Source organism: Mastacembelus armatus, chromosome 1 (genome assembly GCF_900324485.2).
Source record: "Mastacembelus armatus chromosome 1, fMasArm1.2, whole genome shotgun sequence".
Lineage (NCBI taxonomy): Eukaryota > Metazoa > Chordata > Actinopteri > Synbranchiformes > Mastacembelidae > Mastacembelus > Mastacembelus armatus.
The window spans coordinates 13,713,867-13,737,466 of record NC_046633.1 but is presented as its reverse complement, the minus strand read 5'-3'; the positions used below and the strand labels follow the sequence as shown (position 1 = coordinate 13,737,466).

The following is a 23,600-nucleotide window of genomic DNA, read 5'->3' as shown; positions in this document are numbered from 1 at the left end:
AACACAATATTCCAGTCAATCTTCATGTGGTGAAACATATGTGTTTCACACAGAACAATATACTTATTCTAGACTAACTTTAAACACTTGTTTTGGTAACGCTTATTTAGATTTTTAAAGTCAAAATGATCAGTTAGGGGCTGTGTCCAAAATGACCCATTATACCCATTCTAAAGTGCATCACCATTTTGCAATGGTGTCTGAATCTCCGTGAGACTCTACCTACGATATAGTGCACTCAACAATTCTGCAATGAAATATAAAACGTGATGTCCATGACATGTATATTTATTTCTTCTACCAATCCCACAATGCAATGCTCAGCTCTGTATGAATGAGCAAATTGTGATGTGACACAAAATGGCGATGATTATAATCTGAAATCTGAATTTGATGCTTATTACTGAGCGTAGTTATCAGTATACTTGCTGAAATGTGCCAAGAAATGGGTACACATTACTGGGGAGCTATCTAGATTATTGGCCTCAAAGAGGGTGTATCAGGCTATGTGGCCATAAATCTTCACGGCCACAAAACAAGACGAGATCTATCCTATTAAAGTGTAGTGGCTATTCGCTCCCCCACTGACTTTTGGGTTACTAGTGTGACTCGCTATCCATTAGGCCACGACCCCCCCACCCCGTCTCCCCCCTTCTCACTATCTGCATAATATTACATTAATTTGTGAAGAAATACTAACTGCAATTCCTTTGGACTAAATACACAAGCTCGTTCGTGCTTCTGTGTGGGTGTGAGAGAGCAGTCGTGTCTATAGGGTCATCAGATGGGCATCTTCTCTATTATGATCATCATTTTGACTGTTTTGAGAATTTAGATGTTGAAAGTCAAACTTAGTTTAGGAAGTCCAGATTTTGACATTTGAAAATCAAAACATTTCACAAGATTTCATTCTTTCTTTTCCTAGTGGAAATAGGCTTCCATATTAGTTTCTTTGGAACTGTCTGGATCATACAGTTTGTGTTTATCCACCTCTGTCCCAAATGAACTTAAACTGTGTGTGTTTTGAGCAAAACTCTTGTGTTACAGGATCTTACATTTATCCTTGCTCTGAGTTGCTTCATCCCTGAACTCTTGCTGCTTATCTGACTTAACATTCTGCTTCTTTTGATTCTTTTGAAAAACCAACTGCTAAACTAGCTTGGCCCATTCTCTAACCTTTTGGTCGTGGCTGTAAGCCAGAATCCAGTCCTCCTGCTCAGGATGGAACAGCAGACTGAGGATGTAAAAGTTCAGCCGGTATTTCTGGTAGGTTGCTCCTTCATCGGAGCTGATCAGTAGACTGCTCTCCACTTCTGGGTCAGTTAGCAGCATGATCTAACAGAAGGGTGAGAGATTAAGGACAATGTTAGTAAGGTGACAGAGCTCCACTACGAGGGATTCACCTATTAACAATGAAAAACAGAATAACATTTAAAAGAACATTTTTGATTTATTACCTGTGTACATTAAGCAGCCCCAGCAACAGAAAAATAGCAACAGGAGGCACAGTGTGCTGAAATATTTATACATGAATAAACACAATATATATATTTTAATCCATACTCATTTCTATCCCATTTATCTACATTCCTACCACTTGTGGATGTGTCTGCAGCATTGAAAAAAATTATACACAGAGACAAGTCAATCAAGGCTCACTACCATATCTGAGATATCATATCTCAAACGATAATCTGTAAGTTAGACAGTATGATACATCTGTTTGTGTGTGTGTGCATTTCCTTTGTGTAAGTGGTGCTGCTCTTTGGCTCATTCTTCATTTAACCAACTCTGCTCAGTCAGGCCTTGAAAGCACTAATTTCCCATGAGCTTTTTCCTATTCTAAGAGGTCCAACATTTTTTGCCTAATTCTGGCATGGTCCCCAGAAAAATCACAAAGAAATCCTTGGATAATGATGATGGAAATTATAATTGAATTAGTGGATCTTAAGACCCACAAGTGCTCTCATCATTAGGAGAGTGAACAATAGCATGGAGTTGGGAGATGCATATTTGTGGTTGAGTGGGTGTATGCATCTACAGTATGTATTTGCATTAAGTCTATGAGTAGCATTCAGATGCAAACTTATATTCATGAGGCTATATTACTATAATCAATACATGCACAGACAAATGCTTTCCTCTATCCCTCACTTTTATAGTTTCAGGCTGATTCTCCTACTAAATTGTCTGTGGACATCGTCCTCTTATAGTACAGATGCAACAGTCAATATTGGAAAAGGGAGGAATTGATAAAAATTATGTCACACTCATCTGAGCCGCTGTGAGTGATTACATAATGTACTCAAATCAATGATCAACAAGCAGCTGAAATTGGCATGGTGCATGGTTTGCAGACTTTTTTACCACACTCTTTGTCAGTCATAGACTACCCTACCTTAATGGTGAAGTTTGTTGGGGCCATATGCAAAACACAACCTGTAGAGAAGACACTACCCTGATGGACTGACAAAACATACAGTCATGCTTTCCAAGTAATATTTTTATTAGAAAGTTAATATTCTGCTGGTTCAGCAGCAATGTACACTAAGTCCTTCTGCCATCTTAAAAAACAGTAATTAACTCAACCTAGTTTAAATAGTTTAATGTTGTTTTATGAATTTTGGAAAATAAAACTAACTAATTTAGGTTAACTGAGAACTTTGACTTGAGAAAAAATGTTCAATAAACAAAAGATATTAGTTGACTCAACATGAACAATCATTACCAGAGGAGTCAAGAAGCACGGCATGTTACAATGGCTGCTTCTTCTCTATTTCACAGCCTTCGCCTGTAGGATTACCCAATGTGTTTGGTTGAAAATTAGCTCTGCTCAATATGTTTCTGAGCCATATTCCATTTTTACTGAACTCAGGATTTGCCTGTTTGTAAATGTATGCTTAAACAGTTTTGGTTAATTTAACCCATAGCATAATGCGCACATTCGCCCTAACCTGCATGTGTTTGGACTGTGGAGGGAAGCTGCAGTATCTGGAGAAAACCTTCGCAGAAATGGGGAGAATGTGCAAATTCCACAGAGAAATTCTCTCATTGGCTGTGAGCCAGAAACAAGAACCTTCTTGCTGTCAATTGTCAGGGCTAACCACTGCTCTACCATGCCACTCGCCTCTGTTGCCAATAGGTCAATAAAAGTTATGTAAGTGCAGAGAAAGTACTGCCCATGCATCACACACAGGCTTATGCTTGGATTAGTGGTGGCCTTTGGCATGACATTCTCTGTGTGGCCATCATGTCATCAGACAGCAGTGACAATGAGAATGCACACTGCGCTCACATTCAATATCCATCTCAGTATGCCACTGTACGCCAAAGTGCTTCTGGTCTCATGCTAGCGAGTCATTTGTCAGCACTTGCTTGGGTAATAGCGGCCATAGTGGGCAGACCCACTAACACCAGTTCATCAATCAGAGCAGGCAGATATAATGCCACATACGTGAGCCACATGCTGAGAGATTCCAATCAAATGCATTCTGAACTACAAATCTCAATTAACATTTTACTCATTCCCTGGAACTGCAACATAGCTGCAATGGTAGACAACCTTGTATCTGGCAGATGTATTTCTGTTGAAAGGGGGATTATAGCAACAGTGTGTAACCCAGCATGATTACAGAAATGTGTGTTTGACTAGTATATATCAGAATACAGACATCAGCAAAACCTGGTGAAATGTGAAAAAAACAATATTGAAATGACTACAGCTGTGAGGCTTTGTGTTTTGGTTTGTTATCTTTTATGCAAAGCCCTCTTTAACATTTTCAGTAACAAACAGATATGTGAAAAAGGCTGAGAGACAATTGCCACAACAGGAAAAAATCCTGTAAGGTAATGTTATTTAGTTTCAGGAAATAATGGTGTGAATATAGAGGCTTTTCTCTGTTTGCATTCTACAGTCAGCCACTCCCCTGCCTTGGTCACTCCCCATGCAGCATTTCTGCATGCAAAGAGGGCTCAAAATAAAATGTTTTCATGTTGATGTTTATATGAGATCCCATAAATTCATTTTTTTATGGTCTTCACTGTGTACTAATACTAGCACAGCTTGAATAAGGCTTTTAGATTCTAACACTTGAACTTGAAAAATGTAAATAGAAAAAATACAAAAAAACAATATACAAAATAATTTGTAGTGTTCCATTGTAAAATATATTTTCAGGTATTGTACTGACTGAGGGGATGTGGTCATACCCAATTAACTGCAGATGCTGTTACTTATTTGAGGGTATTTAAGACTGAAGTAACCATTTTTTTTATAAAATAAAAACGGCTCACATGGCTCTAAGACACAAACTCACTTTTCATGTTTCCAGGGTGCTTTTTAGCCTTTTTTGGCTAATTGGTTTGTTTACTAGAAACCACTTTTGCTGCTAGCTTTTACTATAATTTTCTACTCAATCCAGTGCTGACTGTGATGCAATTAAATTATCTGGGGAAAAGCTACTAAGTGGGCCTTGAGTTAAGATTGTTTGGGTCAAGAAATGTTGCTGTTGATTTTGCCATTAGAGATGTTTCTAAGTGCAGTAAAAGCATAAAGCTTCTTACTGCATCCACTTTTTGATGTGATGATACTGCACTATAAAACAAAGGAAAAACACCCCTTTTTAATGTGAACAGTCTGGTCAGCATCCTTGGAGAATTATCTACCCATAAAACAGTTCTTATCAGCACTGGTTAAGTAAATAATCTTCATTTACACAAAAAGAGAATAACATTTTACCCTGTGGAAAACTAGACTGTGTACGTGTGCGTGTGGGTGCATGACTGACTGTAAATTATGAGGCCAAAAAGGTTGAAAATGACAAAGGTTAATGAACCATATATGTGCTGCCTGGAAGACATTTAAGATATGTGTAAGGAATACTTGAGTTAATTTCACCACTGCAGTACTGTAAATACTCAGAGATAGAATATTAATGAAATTAGCTTCATATTTTCCATTTCACAGTCACCCAATAATTGGATTGTGACTCCTCTCGATAAAGCTATGCCTAATTTCCCATAATACCCTGCAATAAATATATTTTTTTGTTACTGTCAGACTTTAAGTGGTTTGGAATTGGCAAAACGTTCAAAAAAAAAGGGAAAAGAACTTCAGATTTATTCTGTCTGTGGCAAGTCAATTTTCTAGCTTTACAGCAATTTGGGTGAGAATGATTTAATACAATTTAATAAACTGGTTTTACCCAATTCCTGTTTGTTTTGATTTCTGAGGAAATAAAAAAAACTTGCAAAAAAAGAATGATCTGCCTGAAGTTAGTTATCTTGTATTTGAAATCAATTATATATGACAAAACAGAGTCAACATGGAAATCAAGGCTAGTTCCCATTTATCCCATTACCTGAGAGTTTTCTTCAGCTTCAGCTTTTGACTATGGAAGTTTTTTGGCTTCTTTAGGCTATGCAATTAACAATTTAATGTGCAAAGTGGCAATTCAATACTCAGTTCACTTTGAATTATTTTGGTTAAAATTTTAAATGGAAGGTAGATCAATTGCATTTATCATGGCTTTTGTCACGACGCTATTTTAGTGTCAAAATTCAAATTTAAATGCAAACTCCTCTCATCAAGGCAGGTCCAAACCTGCATCTGCAATGCCCTGCCCGCCCCTACTCTGCCTCTGATTGGCTGGCTAATCCTAACAATAAGCTTGACCAATCAAGGTAACAAATCCCAGCCAGCCAGAAGAGAAGTACATTTTTGAGCCTTTTTTGACATAGAGAGTAACAATATGGTGAAGTCGGCAGCAACGGATCCTCCAAATGGCTGCAGAAGCTGTTCACAAGGGGAAAAGAAGCTGTAACATTACTCCTCCATCTCCAGACACACAGGATTGCATTGGCTGTTGGCACACTGGCTCACGCTGTGAGTTAGACTCTGGGTAGGTTAAATAACTAATATGAAAGTAAAGGACATATGACTTTGCAAAACCACTTTGAGCTTCATCAAATCTCTTTGTGATGAAGTTTAATGTATGTAATGTGGAAGGGGTAGGATTCAGTGGCTTGTTTGGTATAAATGTGCCTTCAAGCCACAGAACTGACTGGATTATTTCAGATCCATACTGGAAGAGTCTGCAGAAAACAAAGGTTAGTTTCAGGCCAGGGATACTGAGTCTCATAACTGAAGCCAAAGGGAAGTTGAAGGGGATTAGGTTCAGCCAGGAGACAGTAAAGTATGCATAAGAGGTTGATGAATGTCAATTGTAAACAGGGATCAGCTAAAGTTCTCAACATCTCCTGTCATCACTACCAGCCCCTTGGCCAAAAATGTAACAAGACAATAATCCAAAGGGTCAGTTCACCCACAAAAAAAACATAATTCCCGAGTACCCTTTGTGAGCTAGTTATGCATGTAAAATTTGTTAATTTTTATGTGCCAAGGTTTTGAAATACCACGAGTGTCACGATCCTTGTTCATTTCCTGTCTTGTGTCATTTATTTTGACAATATTTCCTGTCCCAAGTGTGTCCTGTCTTCTGTTTTACTTTATTCCTGTAATCAGGTTGTTTTCACCTGTGTTTTGTTAGTGTGCTAATTTTTGTCTGTTTCAGCCTCAGTTTTCCATGCTCTCTTGCACCCTCCAACCTTGGATTACCCATGTGCTTTTGTTTTTCTGGCATTTCGCCATGTTCAGATACTGTGTTGTATTTTCCTTGTGTTGATTTCCTACCTTTGCGCTCCCTGTGTGTTTAAAATTAATGCTGTTTAAACTCACAGGCTTCTCAGTGTCTTCCTACAATTGGCCCCTTGTCCTAGCTAGTGACAACCTGCCTGTATTTTGACTGCCACCCAACTATAATGAAAGTGGAAGGTGAATGTAGAGTGGAATTTCACTAACATTAAAAACACACATCCTCAGTGTCTTTTCCAGCTTAGACAGGATTATCCACAAGCCTGTGATATCACAAAATCTATACACATACAACTAAAACTACTACTGCTAGAGGTCTGTGGAGAAAGAATAGCACAACATAATGTACAAATTTAACCCAGATGATCAACGTGTAACTAGACACATTCTTACTGTGCTTGTAGAGAGAATGCAGAGTGAGTTTGACAAGCAGTGCGATTTCTTATAATGTCAACAGAAGAAAACAATTCAATAATGTCATATGGTGTCTCGAATTTGAGTGGAAAAATTCAAGCTTAACCCAGGGGTTTATGAATGTGCTTGATGAATGAACAGACATGAGAATAACAGAATAAAGAATAAAAGAAATGACAGTAAACTATAGCGTTGTGTGAGGTCTGAGCTTTGTCAGATGTTTAAACATGCATAATACCTTGTGCATCAAATATTGAAATGCAAAACGGCACCACTGGCCGTCTGAATGACACTCCAAAAAAAAATAAATAAATAAATAAATAAAAACAGGTTGGCTTCATACACAAATTTTTCTTGGTTAGATTTAAACACTGAAACACATGGTTAGGTGTAGGAACTAAGCATATTTAGTTTGGCTTTTTTTTTTTGTGTGGGCAGTCAACAAGAAGTCAGCCATCACAGTCAAGAAAAAGTTTCAGATATGCACACTTTCATGAGAGAGCTTTCTAAAGCCAACCAGAGGTGCAAGGCTTTTGGTGTGTGAGCCATTGGTGTATTCAAGAGCTAGATAGAGGGCCACTCATTCTTGTTTCTGATTTTTCTGAATGGTCGCTTAAGGCACTGCAAAAATAAAACACATACACAAACAAATAAAATAAGATGAAAAATGCGCAGAGATCATCACTAATAAAAAAATGCTTGAAACCTTTCCTCAGGACACCTAGAACTACAAACAAGACTGTTTCCTTTTTCGGTTGTGAATTTTTAATCCATGGAGCTTGTTTTTCTATGCTCTAAAACCACTCTTAATCCTGGAGTGCTTAATTATAACTCCTGCTTTAAACCACACTGGTGACAGAATGAAGTGTCCTGAAACATCAGATCAGAAAATACTCATAGTGGTTAAGATATATAATGTATCTTGTATGAATCACATCTAACTATTAACACAGTATTCCTAATGTGGATTGCACATTTGATCCACTGTGTGGTTAACACATTCTGCGCTATGGCAATGCTACATGTCAAGAACTTAATGCCTGGATCTTGTTCTCAAGGGCATGTTAATCACATTTTGATTTTCTTACATGTATTACAAGGGGTTAGAACCCATTCATACTCATATCCAACGTATTAATTTCATTAATCACTAAAGGTCAGTAAAAATGCACTGAGTGATGTTTACAGTACTTGAAGTAACAAAATACTATCAGATATTCATGTCTTTCTTTTATGTGAAACTAATTAAAAGAAAATTTGTTTTAAGCTCTCAATATGATCTCGACAGCATCATCATCTATCTGCTGCCACTAAATAAAATGGTTATCAATGGCAAAGGTAAAGTTAGCAGAGGGGACTCGTTCTATTACTGATGAGTAATATGGGCCTCTGTGCATTCCTGTTGAACCATGTTAACTAAGATAACTGCATTAAAACTGCATAGCAAATCAAATCACTCTCACTACTTCTTTCTATAAATATTCATGACAAACACTCACTATCAGCCTCCTTCCAGGTACATGAATCTAAGTACAGAGCAAAGCAAAAGGGACTGGTACACATATTCATAATTATTATCTCTTCTCCCTCACTGCCTCATCCACTGCATTGACCAGATGCTTTCAACTGTTTTATCCATCTTATTAAAAAAACTCCTGTCTGATCTGAGGCATTTACACTTGGGCTAATTGAACACTGCCTGACATTTTAGCTCACCTAGACCCCAGCAAGAACTGACAAACAATAACATGTCAGTTTAAGCCATTCAGTGTAATTGGGTTTTTATCTCAGCAAGCGAGCTAGCTGTCCCTTAAAGGAGTACATAAGTTGGAAGGAATGCAAGCTGTGTGTGAAAAAACAGAGCAATGGATTCATTACATATAAATGAACAGAGACAAACAAGATAAGCTTGGATAATTAACCAGCAGCATTCCCAGCTTAGACATGTTGATCTGTCTTGAGCTGCTGAAATAATGAATTCTTCACAGTGATGATCAATAAATAACAGAGAAACGTACAGTATGTCATTTGGTGAATTCAGAAAACCTTTCAGTGAGAATTGAGCTGATGCTTTGAAAGAGATGCCTGGTCCCTTATCCTGTCATTTTCAGGTGCAGTGAATGTGTAGCTTTCACTCCTGTGCTGAGAAATTGGTCAGTGTCCCATAAAGGCATGTAAAAAAAATATTGATGGAATCCCACAGTTCACCTAAAATTTACCCATCCCATCTTCTTTACAGTTTCATTTTTTTTTTCCTTGTCAGTCTGTCTTTCGCTCTATCAACCCGTCTCCTGCTCCCTCCATCTCTCACTTTGTATTTGTGTCTCTCAGCCTGTCTCTCCTCCTCCTGTCTCTCTGTGTTCACACGGGCTGCAGGGCGCATGCCTCTCAGCTCGTCACAGCCATTTGGAGATTGTGCCTCAGGGCTGACAGATGTTGCATCCCCTCCCAGCACCACGAACCCCCCACCGCCCTCAAATGAAACCATCATCCGTTAGCTTGTCCTCGATTGCGTTACCACTGCTGTGTGCACAGCGTTCCAGCCACCAAAGCATGGCTGATTTGCTGAGAGTCATTTGGCATGAATTGTGTCCTTAAAAATCCAGTGGACAAAGAGACACTTCACCTCCCTTATCCCCACTTTATCCCTGTGCAGTGTGTAGTTAAAGTATGTGTTGATATCAGGATGCTGCTCTTGTACCAGGTGGTATCGCTCCAGGTATGTCTGGTCCAAGTAGCATGTCTTGTGTGCAATAATGACACTTGACCTGTTTAATTAGGAACAACTCCATAGTTTTGCTTTACCACTTATTTTTCTGTTGGCTAGTTTATGTAATGCTGAACACATAAAGATCCATTAAAGAGATTCTTTTGCATTGTACCTTGTATTTCCTTTCCAGTAATAAGCTGTAGAGCCTGCCTTTCATCTCAGGGGGATATGTCCTCTTTTTGCTGTCTTTTAAAAAATACATCAGTTCAGTCTAGAGCTGTCCTCAAATGAACAAGTCTTTGTTGAATAAGTCTACAACTGATCAATTGATTGACGTGACAGAGAAGTCAGTGAAATTGTTTCTCTAATGAGTGCAGACATGCAGAAGCATCGTAATGCTAATTAAAGACCAAAGCAGATTTGGAAATGTTTTCAAGCCAGAGGTGGGCAAACGATTTTTCACTCATTACTATACAGTTGTTTCTCTGAGAACAGAATCTGCACATGATAAAAAAATTATGAAGGCTATATAATTTCAAAATTCAGTTTTAGCAAAGATGTTTGTCCATTTTTCTCCTCTCAGTTGGACTATGAAGCTATCACAGAAAAGACAGAGGTCGATATTTACAAAAGCATTCAAACAGCACAAAATTCATCAGACATGTTTACAAGCAGCATGAGGCTGCCAAAAGTCAACCTACATTGGAAAGACAATTTCAGTATTTCATTTGAGTAGAATTCTAATGGTGCAGCTCAGTGATGCAGTTTTTAGCACTGTTGCCTCACAGCAAGAAGCTTAGGTTCCAGCCACATTACAGTTTGTGTAATTATGACTTTTTTATGTTGCATATTTTATAATTTTCAGCACACTGAAAGTATTTGCACTTTAGCTCTGATCAAACAAATAAAACTGTAAACCTTTAACAAACCATACCTGAAGAATGTATAACAAAATTGTGCTCTGCATGAGCAGTGCTGCATTGTATTTTTTGTACTTCTGTGGTAAAGACTTTCACTTTCATTTTTTTGACACATTTATTTCATGCACATTAGCTCTATTTTGTATTACATGTTCTTTTACTAAAGCCATTAATTATAATGGGCTGTTCTGTTCAAAAACAAGTAAGCTGTGGCAATGTTACAGTAAGATTGTATGTGGAACCTGAAACAGCTCAACAGAATTTAGCTGTCAATCATGAACTACTTGTGCTTTTCCTATGACCACGTCGAAAGGCTTCACTGAGAAAAACACGCCTTATTTCTGTTACATGTCCCCTGCTTAATGTTCCAGTCTTTTTAATGGATATAAAGTCCAATCGTTGACCTTTATTTCTGCACTCCTATACATCTCCGTGCAGTAGTTTTCATTGGATTCATATTTGCCTTCATATCAAACAATGCATACATTAGTTCAATGTAATTATATTTTATTAATAAGAATCTCACTATTCATTGTCCACTCTATTTACACTATTTCAGAATTTATTAAGTCACTGCTACCGCAAACCCACCATTACCTAGGGTGACTGCTTCACATTAAAAATATATTGGCAAAAAAGCCACAGCAGATATATTTAGAAAAAATGGTTAATGCTAAGTGTAATTGTTCATTGTCACTTTTGACATTTCTTTGACAGTGTATTAATTTAAAATATGTCAAGACAACATAGCCACAGTGAGCTGTTAGATGGCTTTATTGCTTCTTACTGTTGTATGCAAAACTACTTGTGCTGTGCGCAGTGTAAAATCAAATCATAGTTGCTCATGGCGTAATGGAATATGGCCAATTATTGACTGACTTCTTCATTAAAATATCCTGAGTATGTTTGCTTGCACTGTAAACAGTTATCCAGCTGCTCTTCTGGTGTATTTCTGACAAAGTAGCTGCATCAGTAGTATTTACTGCCCTCAAAATTCCAGTATTAAATCACCCTATCTATTGCTGCCACTAGCTATGGGTGGTCCAAATCAACCAGCACTAAAACTTGAGAATTACAACTCCAGGTAGAACAAAGACTTTAACTGTCCTTGAGCAAAGCTGACAACCTCCTCTGCTTTGTGTGCACAACAATCAGACCGATCCACAAACTTCTGAAACTTTAACAAACTTTGTTTGCTTCACACAGTCAGACAGTTGAAAATACCAGCCTCTTTCTGCAACAGCACGCACAACCTGAGAAAACCACTAAAACCTCACAAGAGACAGCTTGCATGCATGCTTCACAGCATGATTTACGAAGCAGCTTGGCCACACTCAGTGGCTTGTCCAGCTTCAGAGAGCCATGAAAAGCTTGTCTCTTAGTATCCATTGCCAGGAAAACAGCTTCAAACCTCAATAAAAGAAAAGTAACAGGAAAAAAACCTTGATGTGTAATTTTTTTCATCAATTTTTTTCCAATTCCCCATGATTTAATTTTGCTATTAAAATATTTAACTATTTCATTTTGTTCATAGTGGTCAGCACTGTTGCCTCACAGCAAGAAGGTTGTGGGTTCGCAACCCGGCCTTTCAGTGTGGAGTTTGCATGTTCTCCCCGTGCTTGCGTGGGTTTACTCCCACAGCCCGAAAACATGTACGTTAGGTTGATTGGTGACTCTAAATTGAGCATGAATTGAAAAGAGAGGTGTGTTTTGTATTACCATTAATTTGTTCATACTTTTTATGAATATACATACCCTAACCTTCCTGTAAGAGTTTTACTTCTAATGCTAGTGAATGGCATCAATATTATATAATGTTGAATACTGTTGTATGAATTATTATTGGATTATACTATAAGACACTCCTTTTTTCTGATAGTTTAAGGATTCTGTTTGTGTTTCTGCTAGATTTATTTATTTATTTTTGTTGTTTTGGTTGTTGTTGCCATTTTGAGGACAGTTTGAGGATATAAAATATTAATGTTCACTTTTAAATCTGAACTTTTATCCAAAAGTGAGACAATGAACAAAAGTCTTTAAATCTCAACAGTGGGAGAGGTCTCATCTGAGGTGCATTCATATTCCACCCACCTGCCTGTTTTTGCCGTCTGAGTCACACAAGGCCATAATTGTTTTGGAACGCTGTGCATGCAAATACATGTGTGCACTCGCACAGACAGGCAGGCAGACACACACACACACACACACACACACACAAACACAAAACACAATGGATGCTGTACAAAGAATTGAGCCCCACAGTTCTTGTTCTTAGTCAGTACATTCATAAGGACAAGCAGTTACATATTCCTTAAAGAGAAGTCACACACAGTGAACAAGTCATTCATGCACATCCCCTGGAAAATTTCACTTTGTTTTCAACCATTAGAGGCAGTGTCCGCTTGTGTGAGACTGCAATCTGTAAGGTTTTTCTTTTTTAACCAACACTCACTATCCTCTGCTATTTACTGTAATAATGTGCTCTCACACAAAATCTCCAGCTAAAACCCCAAAATCATTTCCCCTAATGTGCACTCGAGATGTGTTATCTCATATACAGACTCAGTCTGAAGCCACAATATGAAAATTGATGTAATTGCTGTGTTGTCAGTCTGTTTTCTCCATGGGTGACCCCTGGGCCATCTTTTTATTTTTTGTTCTGTCATTCTGTTTTTTTTTTCCTCTGCTCTCAAAATTTCCACGCTCACTTGCTCTCTGTCAGTTTATTTTCTGTCTCTTTCCCCCTCTCATATTTCTTGCTCTCTCTCTTTTTTTTTGTCTGTGCTGTTTATCTCTCCCTCTCGGTTCTCTGCTGCGTTACTCCCTCTATCCCCTGCAGCCACAGAGACCTGATTTACTTCCACTACTGGGTAAAGAGGGGGGCTTTTGTCTGCCACCAGCAGCGGTCACATGGCACCATGCCGGGAGTGACAGCAAGAGTGAAGAACCTGCAGTCTCTGCTCCCTCCCTCACAAGCACGCGTGTGTGTGCTTGGAATTTACTGCATGTGGGAGGGAGGAACAGAGTTCAGAATGCTCTGTTTGAGTATGAGAAAGTTCCTCCATGTTTGTTTCTCAGATTTGTTTCCCTGCAATATTTAAATTTGTATTTAATCTAGCTATGCAATGCAACCACAGGGGGTCACAATCTAGTGTTGTGCAAGTCCCAAGTCCGGGTAAATGCAGAGGGTTGTGTCAGGAAGAGCATCCGATGTAAAACCTAAGCCAAATCAAACATGCGAATCACAAATATTACTTCCAGACCGGATCGGTCGCAGCTTGGGTTAACAACGACCGCTACTGGTGCTGTTGACTTACGGCATGCCAGTGGAAATTGGACTACTGTTGGTCGAAGAAGGAGAGGAGGAAGGTGTGTTCGTAGGCAAAGAGAAGTGTAGGACTTAGACTAGGGACTTTGAATGTAGGGACTTTGTCAGGGAAAACTAGAGAGTTGGCTGATATGATGGAGTGTGTTCAGGAGACCAGGTGGAAAGGTAGAAAGGCCTATAGATTAGAAGCAGGGTTCAAGCTGTTTTATCATGGTGTGGCTGGAAAGAGGAATGGAGTAGGAGTTATCCTGAAGGAGGATTTTACTAGGAATGTTCTGGAGGTGAAGAGAGTGTCAGATAGGGTGATGAGTCTGAAGCTGGAAGTTGAAGGTGTGATGTTGAATGTCGTCCGTGGTTATGCCCCACAGGTAGGATGTGAGTTAGAAGAGAAGGAGAAATTCTGGAGGGAGATGGATGAGGTCATTCAGGGTATCCCTAGTGGTGAGAGAGTAGTGATTGGGACAGACTTCAACAGACATGTTGGTGAGGGAAACAGAGGTGATGAGGAAGTGATGGGTAAGTTTGGTATGCAGGACAGGAATGCAGAGGGACAGATGGTGGTAGACTTCACAAAAAGGATGGAAATGGCTGTAGTGAACACATTTTTCTAGAAAAGGGAGGAGCATAGGGTGACATATAAGAGTGGAGGCTCTGGGAGGTCAGGAGGTTCTTCTAGATGACTGGACAGCTACAGCTAAAGTGATCAGGGAGACAGGTAGGAGGGTACTTGGTGTGTCATCTGGAAAGAGGAAAGCAGATAAGGAGACTTGGTGGTGGAATGAGTAAGTTCAGGAGTGTGTTAAGAGGAAAAGGTTAGCTAAGAAGAAGTGGGAAACTGAGAGGTTAGAAGAGAACAGACAGGAGTACAAGGAGATGCAGCGTAAAGTGAAGGTAGAGGTGGCAAAGGCCAAACAAAGGGCGTATAAGGATTTGTATGATAGGTTGGACACTAAGGAGGGAGAGGTGGATTTGTACAGGTTGGCGAGGCAGAGAGTCAGAGATGGGAAGAATGTGAAGCAGGTTAGGGTGATTAAGGACAGGGATGGAAATGTGTTGACAGGTGCCACAAGTGTGATGGAAAGATGGAAGGAATACTTTGAAGAGTTGATGAATGAGTAAAATGTTAGAGAGCACAGAATAATAGAGGTGACTGTTGTGGAGCAGGAAGTAGCAAAGATCAGTAAGGATGAGAGTGGAAAGGCAGTTGGTCCTGACGACATACCTGTGGACGTATGGAAGTGTTTAGGAGAGGTGGCAGTAGAGGAAAGAGAGGAATAAAGCTGATGAGTCACACAATGAAGTTATGGAAAAGAGTAGTGGAGGCTAGTCTGAGGTCAGAAGTGAGCATTTGTGAGCAGCAGTATGGTTTCATGCCAAGAAAGAGCACCACAGATGCAGTATTTGCTTTGAGAATGCTGATGGAGAAGTACAGAGAAGGCCAGAAGGAGCTGCATTGTGTCTTTGTAGATTTGGAAAAAGCGTATGACAGGGTGCTGAGAGAGGAGCTGTGGTTTTGTATGAGGAAGTCTGGAGTGGCAGAGAAGTATGTTCGAGTGGTGCAGGACATGTATGAGAGCTGTAAGACAGTGGTGATGTGTGCTGTAGGAGTGACAGAGGAGTTCAAGGTTAAGGTGGGACTGCACCAAGGATCAGCTTTGCCCCTTCCTGTTTGCTGTGTTGATGGACAGGCTGACAGATGAGGTTAGACAGGAATCTCCATGGATCATGATGTTTGCAGATGACATTGTTATCTGAGTGAGAGCAGGGAGCAGGTGGAGGAAAATCTAGAGAGGTGGAGGTTTGCTCTGGAAAGGAGACAAATGAAGTTTAGCCACAGGAAAACAGAGTACATGTGTGTAAATAATGAGAGACTCAAGTAGAACGGTGAGGTTACAGGGAGTAGAGGTGAAGAAGGTGGAGGATTTTAAGTACCGAGGGTCAGCAGTCCAGAGCAATAGAGAGTGTGGAACAGAAGTGAAGAAATGTGTGCAAGCAGGTTGGAACGGGTGGAGGAAAGTGTCAGGTGTGATGTGTGACAAAAGAGTGTCAGCAAGAATGAAAGGAAAGGTGGACAAGACAGTGGTGAGACCAGCAATGTTGTCTGGTTTAGAGACAGTGGCACTGAGAAAAAGACAGGAGGCAGAGCTGGAGGTAGCAGAGCTGAAGATGGTGAGGTTCTCTCTGCGAGTGACGAGGATGGATAGGATCAGGAATGAGTACATCAGAGGGACAGCTCATGTTAGATGTTTTGGAGAAGAAGCCAGGGAAGCCAGATTGAGATAGTTTGGACATGTTCAGAGGAAGCACAGTGAATACATTGGTAAAAGGATGCTGAGGTTAGAGCTGCCAGGAAGAAGGCCTAGAGGAAGACCAAAGAGGAGGTTCTTGGATGTAGTGAAGGAGGACATGAGGATAGTTGATGTGGGTGAGAAGGATACAGAGGATAGGGTTAAATGGAGGCAGATGATTCGCTGTGGTGACCCCTGAAGGGAGCAGCCGAAAGAAAAAGAATATTTAATTTAGCTATGCAAGCAGCATGAATAGCAATTCCCATTTATCGATCGTCATTCTAATGCTTTAGTCTAAGGTGAAAAATCTCAATAACTATTGCCTTTGGATTTGATGCACACATTCAATGTGCAAATAATAACTACTGATGTCTTTGCTGACAGCGCAATTGGTCATCTAGCACCACAGTGTTAAAATGCTCTTGTCCACCACTCCAGTTGATGATTGGATATCTCTGAAACTAGTTGCTGAATTCTTATCAGCCTCTGCTCTACTATGAGATTAATGCTATCATAGAATTCCAGTACACTATCATGCTAAAACTAACAGCATATTAATACCAAAACATAAGCATGTCACAGTGTCATGTTATTTTTCATGTTATCATACTGATTATGACATTAGAATGTCAACATACTAGCATAGATATTGCTTGTGTTTCTGCAAGACTTATTTTTTCTGTTAGTATCTTAACATATAAACCTATAAACTAAACATAAAATACTTGCATGCTAATGTGACTTTTGATGCTACATTAATGTTATATAGGGTCAATCAAAAGATGTTCAGTTTGGCAGTTTTGCCAACTTAAATGTGATTTTTGACCAACGTTTTTTGTGAGTTTTGACTTGGACTTGGCTCTTTTTTGTGACTATTTAAAATGTGCTCTCATGTTGCTGAGGCTCCGTGTGCTAGAGGTATTCAGGACAGCACCAGTGTTCAGTCAACCATTCATGACCCTGACAGAAATGTGAATGAGCTGTGAATGTGTGCACCTAAAAACAAATTAAATCCTCATGATCTGTCCCAAAAACTATGGTTGACTGTAGGGAGAAAGCAGATGCAAAAGTGGGGTGGAGTAAAGAGCTTGATTTAGATACTTTTGTTTATCCATTAAACTTTGCCTGATATTTTGCAACCTGTCTGCAAAAACTGCTCCACTGCATTTGTGGGCCTTGGAAACTACTTTTTTCCATTACACTATGGAAGTTTTCAGGGCACTATAGAGTGGATAGATTTACACATTCAGCCCTGGGATACCACTACAAAATGGCAAACAAGCTATAGAGTGCATTATATACTGAGCAGCAAGAGATTTTGGACATCAGAAAGCCAGCCATAAAGTCTGATAGGACTCAAAAGTATTTTTCCTTTTTATTGTTTTTTCAAGAGTAGTGGCGAAACGATCTGTTTTCCAATTCCTTCTCTTCTATACGTATGCAAGGGACATGTCCTTCCTCTGGCTGTGCCCAAACACGAAAAAGTTTGGCAGAGCTGTCTGCCATTATTGCGCAGTCGCTTCGGCACCGAGAAAATAAACACAGCAGCAGAAAAGCTGACCACAGAAGCTGTTCTGGTGTTGACCGTAACAACAGAAGTCTGGTCTCATTACCATCAGCACAAGACAAGAAAACACAGTGGATTATTTTAATTTACAACAGACAGATGGCAGTAAATCTCCCAAAGCTTTGTTTGTGCATGTAAACCTCCGACTGCTTTGAAACCATGGGCCTGCTTAATGGAATAGATTCACTTCACATCAGAGGTTGATACCGGGATCCACACCGACAGTCCGTGTGCAATCAGTCCTTGTGAGGTTTTATATATTTTTATTTCTGTTTTCGTAGCATTTTTGCTAAAAATGATCATAACTCACCAGCTACATTTTAACTACATTCTAATATGGACCGGCACTTACAGAAAGTGTGCAAGTGTGCAAGAAGCTCACCAGCAAATTGGGACACCCTACATAGAGTTTTGTGTTGTTAGGTGTGATTAATGTGGGAGGCTGTGAAATCTTTTGCTTTAAAATATTTTTTCTGGGCACACAGAAAAGTAATCTCATTGATGAACTATGATGTATTGGGATGTATTGGACAGCAGATAACACTTCCCAAGGCAAGGAATGGGCAGTGCATTGCCAAACCAGAGAACTGTTGGAATACTACATGAGTAACCCCAGTGATAGTGGATACATGAAGAGGATGTGGGACCTATGGAAACTTCGAAACCCACCATCTAGACTAGGGCCAAAACAACTAGTAGCTCAGTGTTCCAACATCCGCAAATGGCAACTGCTATCACAACTAGAGATTGAAGAGATACAACACAAATGCTACGGCAAGGGGGTGCCAGGACGCAAGGTCAGGGGGGAAACAATACCATCCCCACCCAAGATTGGGTACCAATACCATTTAACAAGCCCCCCACATGCTCACCACTGAGCTGACCTGAGATTGAAGATTGTGAGGAAGATGGACACCTGGAACCCCCGTAGCCAGTTACTAAGACTAAGTGAAGTACCCTCTGAATGTCTACTAGAGGATGTGAATGCAGCATTACGAACAATCCCTACTGTGACCATCACTGAGACCAATATACACCATGGTAACAGTGATCCTTGAGATGCTTGGCCACAAAATATACACCACCACCAAGGAGCAGTATCCTGCATGGAGAAGGAGGTTGGAGGCAAAAATAAGGGCAACACGGAGAGAAGTTAAACAACTATCATAACTGCAGAGAAGGGGGATGAAGTTCGGTAAGAAATACAGCAGGCTGTCCATACCAGAGGCCCTTGAGACTGCCAAAAAATGACTCACAGCCCTGGCCACACGCCTGAAGAGGTACACCAGAGAAATAGAAGCAAGGAGAATAAACAGGGTGTTCTCCACCGAACCATCCAAACTGTACTCTCAGTGGCAGGGTAGTAACATAAGAGCAGACCCATCAAGGCTGGAGACTGAACAATACTGGAAAAACATAGCAACCTCCCTGAACAGGAACCAGTAACCATCACAATGGCAGATGTCCAAGAAAGGGTCTCAAGCATGAAGAACTGGACAGCACTGGGGCCTGACATGATCCACACTTATTGGCTAAAGAAGCTAACTGCACTCCATGAGCGCCTGGCAGCTCAAATGAACCAGCTGCTAATGGATGGGACTCACCCTGAATGACTAACTGAAGGCAGGACAGCCCTGATCGTGAAGAACCCCCAAAAGGGAGCAGTCCCATCCAACCATCCCGATAACCTGCCTCTGCACAACATGGAAGCTCCTGTCAGGCATAGCAGCTAAGATGAGTAAGCACATGGCTCAATACATGAGCGGGGCCCAGAAAGGAATGGGTAAGGACACCAGGGGAGCAAAACATCAACTACTGGTAGAGAAAGCAGTCACTCGAGGTCCAAGCCATCAACATGTACGCCCTGCAATAAACAGCAAAGATCCCTGAATACATCAAGAAGATGGCCCCAAGCGATGGAATACTTGAATATCTCCAGGAACAGAAGCCTGATGCAGAGGAAGAGGCGCAAAAATGATTGTGGCAGTAAAACCCCTGCATGGTATGTACCACCGACACATAGAAGAAGTGGCTGATATCGAAAAGTCCTACCAGTGGCTGGAAAAATCTGGACTGAAAGACAGAAAACACAGAGGCACTAATTGTAGCAGCACAAGAACTGGCCCTAAACACAAGATTGATAGAGGCTGGGGTCTACCACACCAGGCAGGACCCCAGGTGCAGGCTGTGCAGAGATACCCCTGAGACAATCCAGCACATAACAGCAGGTTGTAAGATGCTAGCAGGCAGGGCATACACAGAACGCCATAACCAAGTGGCTGGCATAGTGTACAGGAACATCTGTGCCGAGTATGGCCTGGAGGTCCCACAGTCAAAATGGGACACACCTCCACAGGTGGTGGAGAATGACCGAGCTAAGATCCTGTGGGACTTCCAGATACAGACAGGCAAACAGGTGATGGCTAACCAACTGGACATAGTGGTGGACAAACAACAGAAGAAAGCCATTGTGAGAGATGTTGCAATCCCAAGTGATAGCAACATCAGAAGGAAGGAACATGAGCAGCTTGACAAATACCAAGGGCTGAAAGAAGAACTAGAAAAGATGTGGAAGGTGAAGGCAACAGTAGTGGTAATCGGCACCCTTCGGGCTGAGCCACCAGCTCTTCCCACTCGGTTTGTGGACCAACTGGGGGCACCACCTAGTGCCATTCCTGATGCGTATGCCTTCTTTGTGCAACTGGAGGTGAGCTCCTTAGAACAGCTAAGCCCAGCATATCTAAGAAAAGCTCAAGCTCTTGACTCAGCTATCGGCGTGGCCAAACAATCCAAAAGACAGGAACATGGCCAACCCATAGGTGGCTCTCCTTTTTAGAAACACGACTAAGCTCCTGATAAAAAATGGACTGCTATATAGAAGGGCTCCTAGAGAAATTAGAGAACATGCTTTGCAACTGGTCCTCCCAGAAGTGTATTGGCTCAAAGTGTGAAAGTCTTTGCACAAAACACCTTGGTGTGAACCATTCCATTGGTTTGGTAAAAGACAGGTTCTATTGGCCAAAGATGGCTTTCAACATGTCACAGTGCATACGAACTTGCAGGAGGTGTATCGCCCCATAAAGCATAGTAATCACTATTTAGTATTAGAGAGGGTGTTTGTTTGTACCAGCTGAGTGGGTTAATAAAATTGCCCCTCCGTGTTCTAATTCTACTTTTACTGTGATTAATATCCATTGATATATATGTACTGACTTTTTTTTAAGTTTAAAGGGGACTTACAGTCAAATATAGATTAACCACTTTAACTCTTTTCCTAGTAGTGGACAGCCATCACTGATTAGAGTGAGTAGTATACTATTTACATTAGCTAAGAAACACATATCTGTGTTATGTAAGTAGGCGTACACGAAGCTACAGTACTGTTGCAAAACTAAGAATTCAGTGCTACACAGTAATTACAATAATTAATTACAAAATTATAACTCCAACAACAATAATTCCAATAGAACACAGCATAAGATGCTAATGTTAGCATTCAGCACAATGTCTTATTTAGTCTCAGGTATATGTAGACTCAAGCTCAGTTCAACATTTTCATACTCCTCAATCAACATAGAATTTCCAAATTTCCATATATCTGGAAACTGTTCAGATACTAAATCCTTGTGATTTGGGTAAGAGCTTTTTCTCTTTCTCCCACTCTAATATCATAATATATTTTTCATTAGACATTATATTGTTCTGTTTTTTTATGCATTCAGCAGTCTTTTTACTTGCATGTAATATTATTGCAGCCTCGTGGGGCTGCTGGTGTGCATTTAGTGTCATTTATTTTTTCACAAATGTCATGCTTTGGCATCATGTGGATCCTATTAGTGTGAGAAAGCAGCAAGAGAGGGTGTGTGAACATGTGTGAGACAAAGTTAATTAGTATGTGTGCTTGCGTGCGAATATAAGTGAGTGATTAGAGATAGATGAGAGAGAAGTAGACAGGTGAAAGACACTACATGTGTTTGTATGTCTGGGAACCGGAGGTTGTTGTGCATGATTGTGTGTAATTTTTTTTTGCTGTCCCTGACTATGTCATAGAGTGTTTCTCTGTGTGTGAAAAGACATTCCAACCCATAAAGTTTCTTTGTAAGTTTTCATTGGTGTGCTGCCCTGTGTGATTAAGCTGAAGCCTGTTGTCATTGAGCCTGCTGGTTTCCTGGACTTGAAGGTTATTGCACTTTCTAAAGAAGATCCAAAACCTTTTCACTAATTTTGCCAGGGTCCCACAGAACATTAACTCTATGAAGTCTACAATCACAGCAAAAAGGATTCTACCTACTGTACGTCTGCCTGTTGCTCACTTTAATTCAATTCAATGGGTGCTCTTCCTTGGAATGTCATTGAGGCTAGTCAAAATAACAGCCAGCCCAACTCCCCCCACACAAATTAACCTGAGTGCAGAAAAATAAGTGTGCACATACTAATTGTGGATGTGCTTCCATTTATTTGTTTTAGGCCTTTGCCTCTGTAACTCTTAATCATCAATCTATTTTCAGGTAGATTTTTAGAATTAGGAAGAAATTTTCTTGATATTTCAGACTAGCGACCTGTCCACGGTGTAACACTGCCTTTCACCCAAAGAGAACTGGGATAGGCTCCAGCAGATTCCTGTGACCCTAAATAGGAATAAGCGGGTATAAATAATGGATAGATTTCACTATTTCAAAATAGCATTTATTTTTCGCCATAACTTTAATATTTAGAATTTGTATAAAATACCTCACATTGAAATGCAGCATCTGTGTTCAGACTATCTTAGCCTTCTTTATGAAAAACTACAGCCCCTCACTGATTGGAGTGGGGCCAGTCTGAAGACACCACAGGGGTGTGATCAGAGGGGTCAGGCAAAAAAAACACCCTGATTTTGTTGGAGTACTGTTGAGTCTGGCTTATGAACATCATCTGACAAGGTGCCGCCCTAACCAATCAAATACCTCCAAGCATACATTTATGTTAGACTACTTTTACCCCTCTGAGGTCCTGACAATCAATTAAAATTTTTCCACACTTCTAAAAGCTGCAGTAGTTTAATCAAGAAAAACTGACTACCACTGATAGGAGGTGGGAAGACCTAGTGGCCACTAGTTTAAAACCATCACCAGGGTTAAACTTAAACTTCATTTGAGCCCTGGTTCAAATGAAGTTTACTTTCAATAGAAATCCTCATGACTTATTTGTCTTGGTTTTAAGTCAAAGGGTCAATGTGACCCTGAACAGAAGAGGTTTGTTAGTTAATTTATCAACATCACCACATCAAAAGAAAAATTTTCAAAATGTCAAATTAACTTTTTAAAAATTCAATGTCAAGTAAAACTATTGTATTTTATAAATAGTTCTTTCCAATGTACTTTTAGCATGCAATTTTTTTAAAAAAATGAGTGAATTATCCTCCATGAGCCATGACCTCTGAGTGGTAAAGAACACCATTGCACTAAATATTGAGTGAAATGGTTAGTAATGGGGTTAATAATTAGATATAAACAATGTTTATTTTTATTATGTTTTTTGGTTTCTGACACTTTTAGATAATTAAACATGTCCCGGGTCAAATTCATCATTGCTGTTCCTGAAAAACTAACATAACAGCAGGTTAAGTGTTAGCGTAAATAGTCAAACATAACTAAGCATCCATATAATCAAGTAAATTATAGCAAACATTATATAAGGATGAAATTCTGTAGAATGATTATCTAAAATAATTTTAGAATC

The 23,600-nt window shown here is 40.0% G+C and overlaps 1 protein-coding gene across 6 annotated transcripts in view; it reads right to left on the bottom strand.

Moving 5' to 3' along the window:
• Positions 1-23,600, bottom strand: part of sorcs1 (sortilin-related VPS10 domain containing receptor 1) — a 144,961-nt gene that overhangs the window by 40,726 nt on the left and 80,635 nt on the right. For all 6 annotated transcript variants that reach the window (XR_003295535.1, XM_026304253.1, XM_026304251.1 and 3 more), the window contains one exon: positions 1,177-1,335. Coding sequence is in view for 5 of the 6 variants with exons in the window: in XM_026304253.1 (XP_026160038.1) it covers positions 1,177-1,335 (159 nt within the window). In the remaining variant the exon portion in view is untranslated. The remainder of the gene's footprint in view (positions 1-1,176; positions 1,336-23,600) is intronic.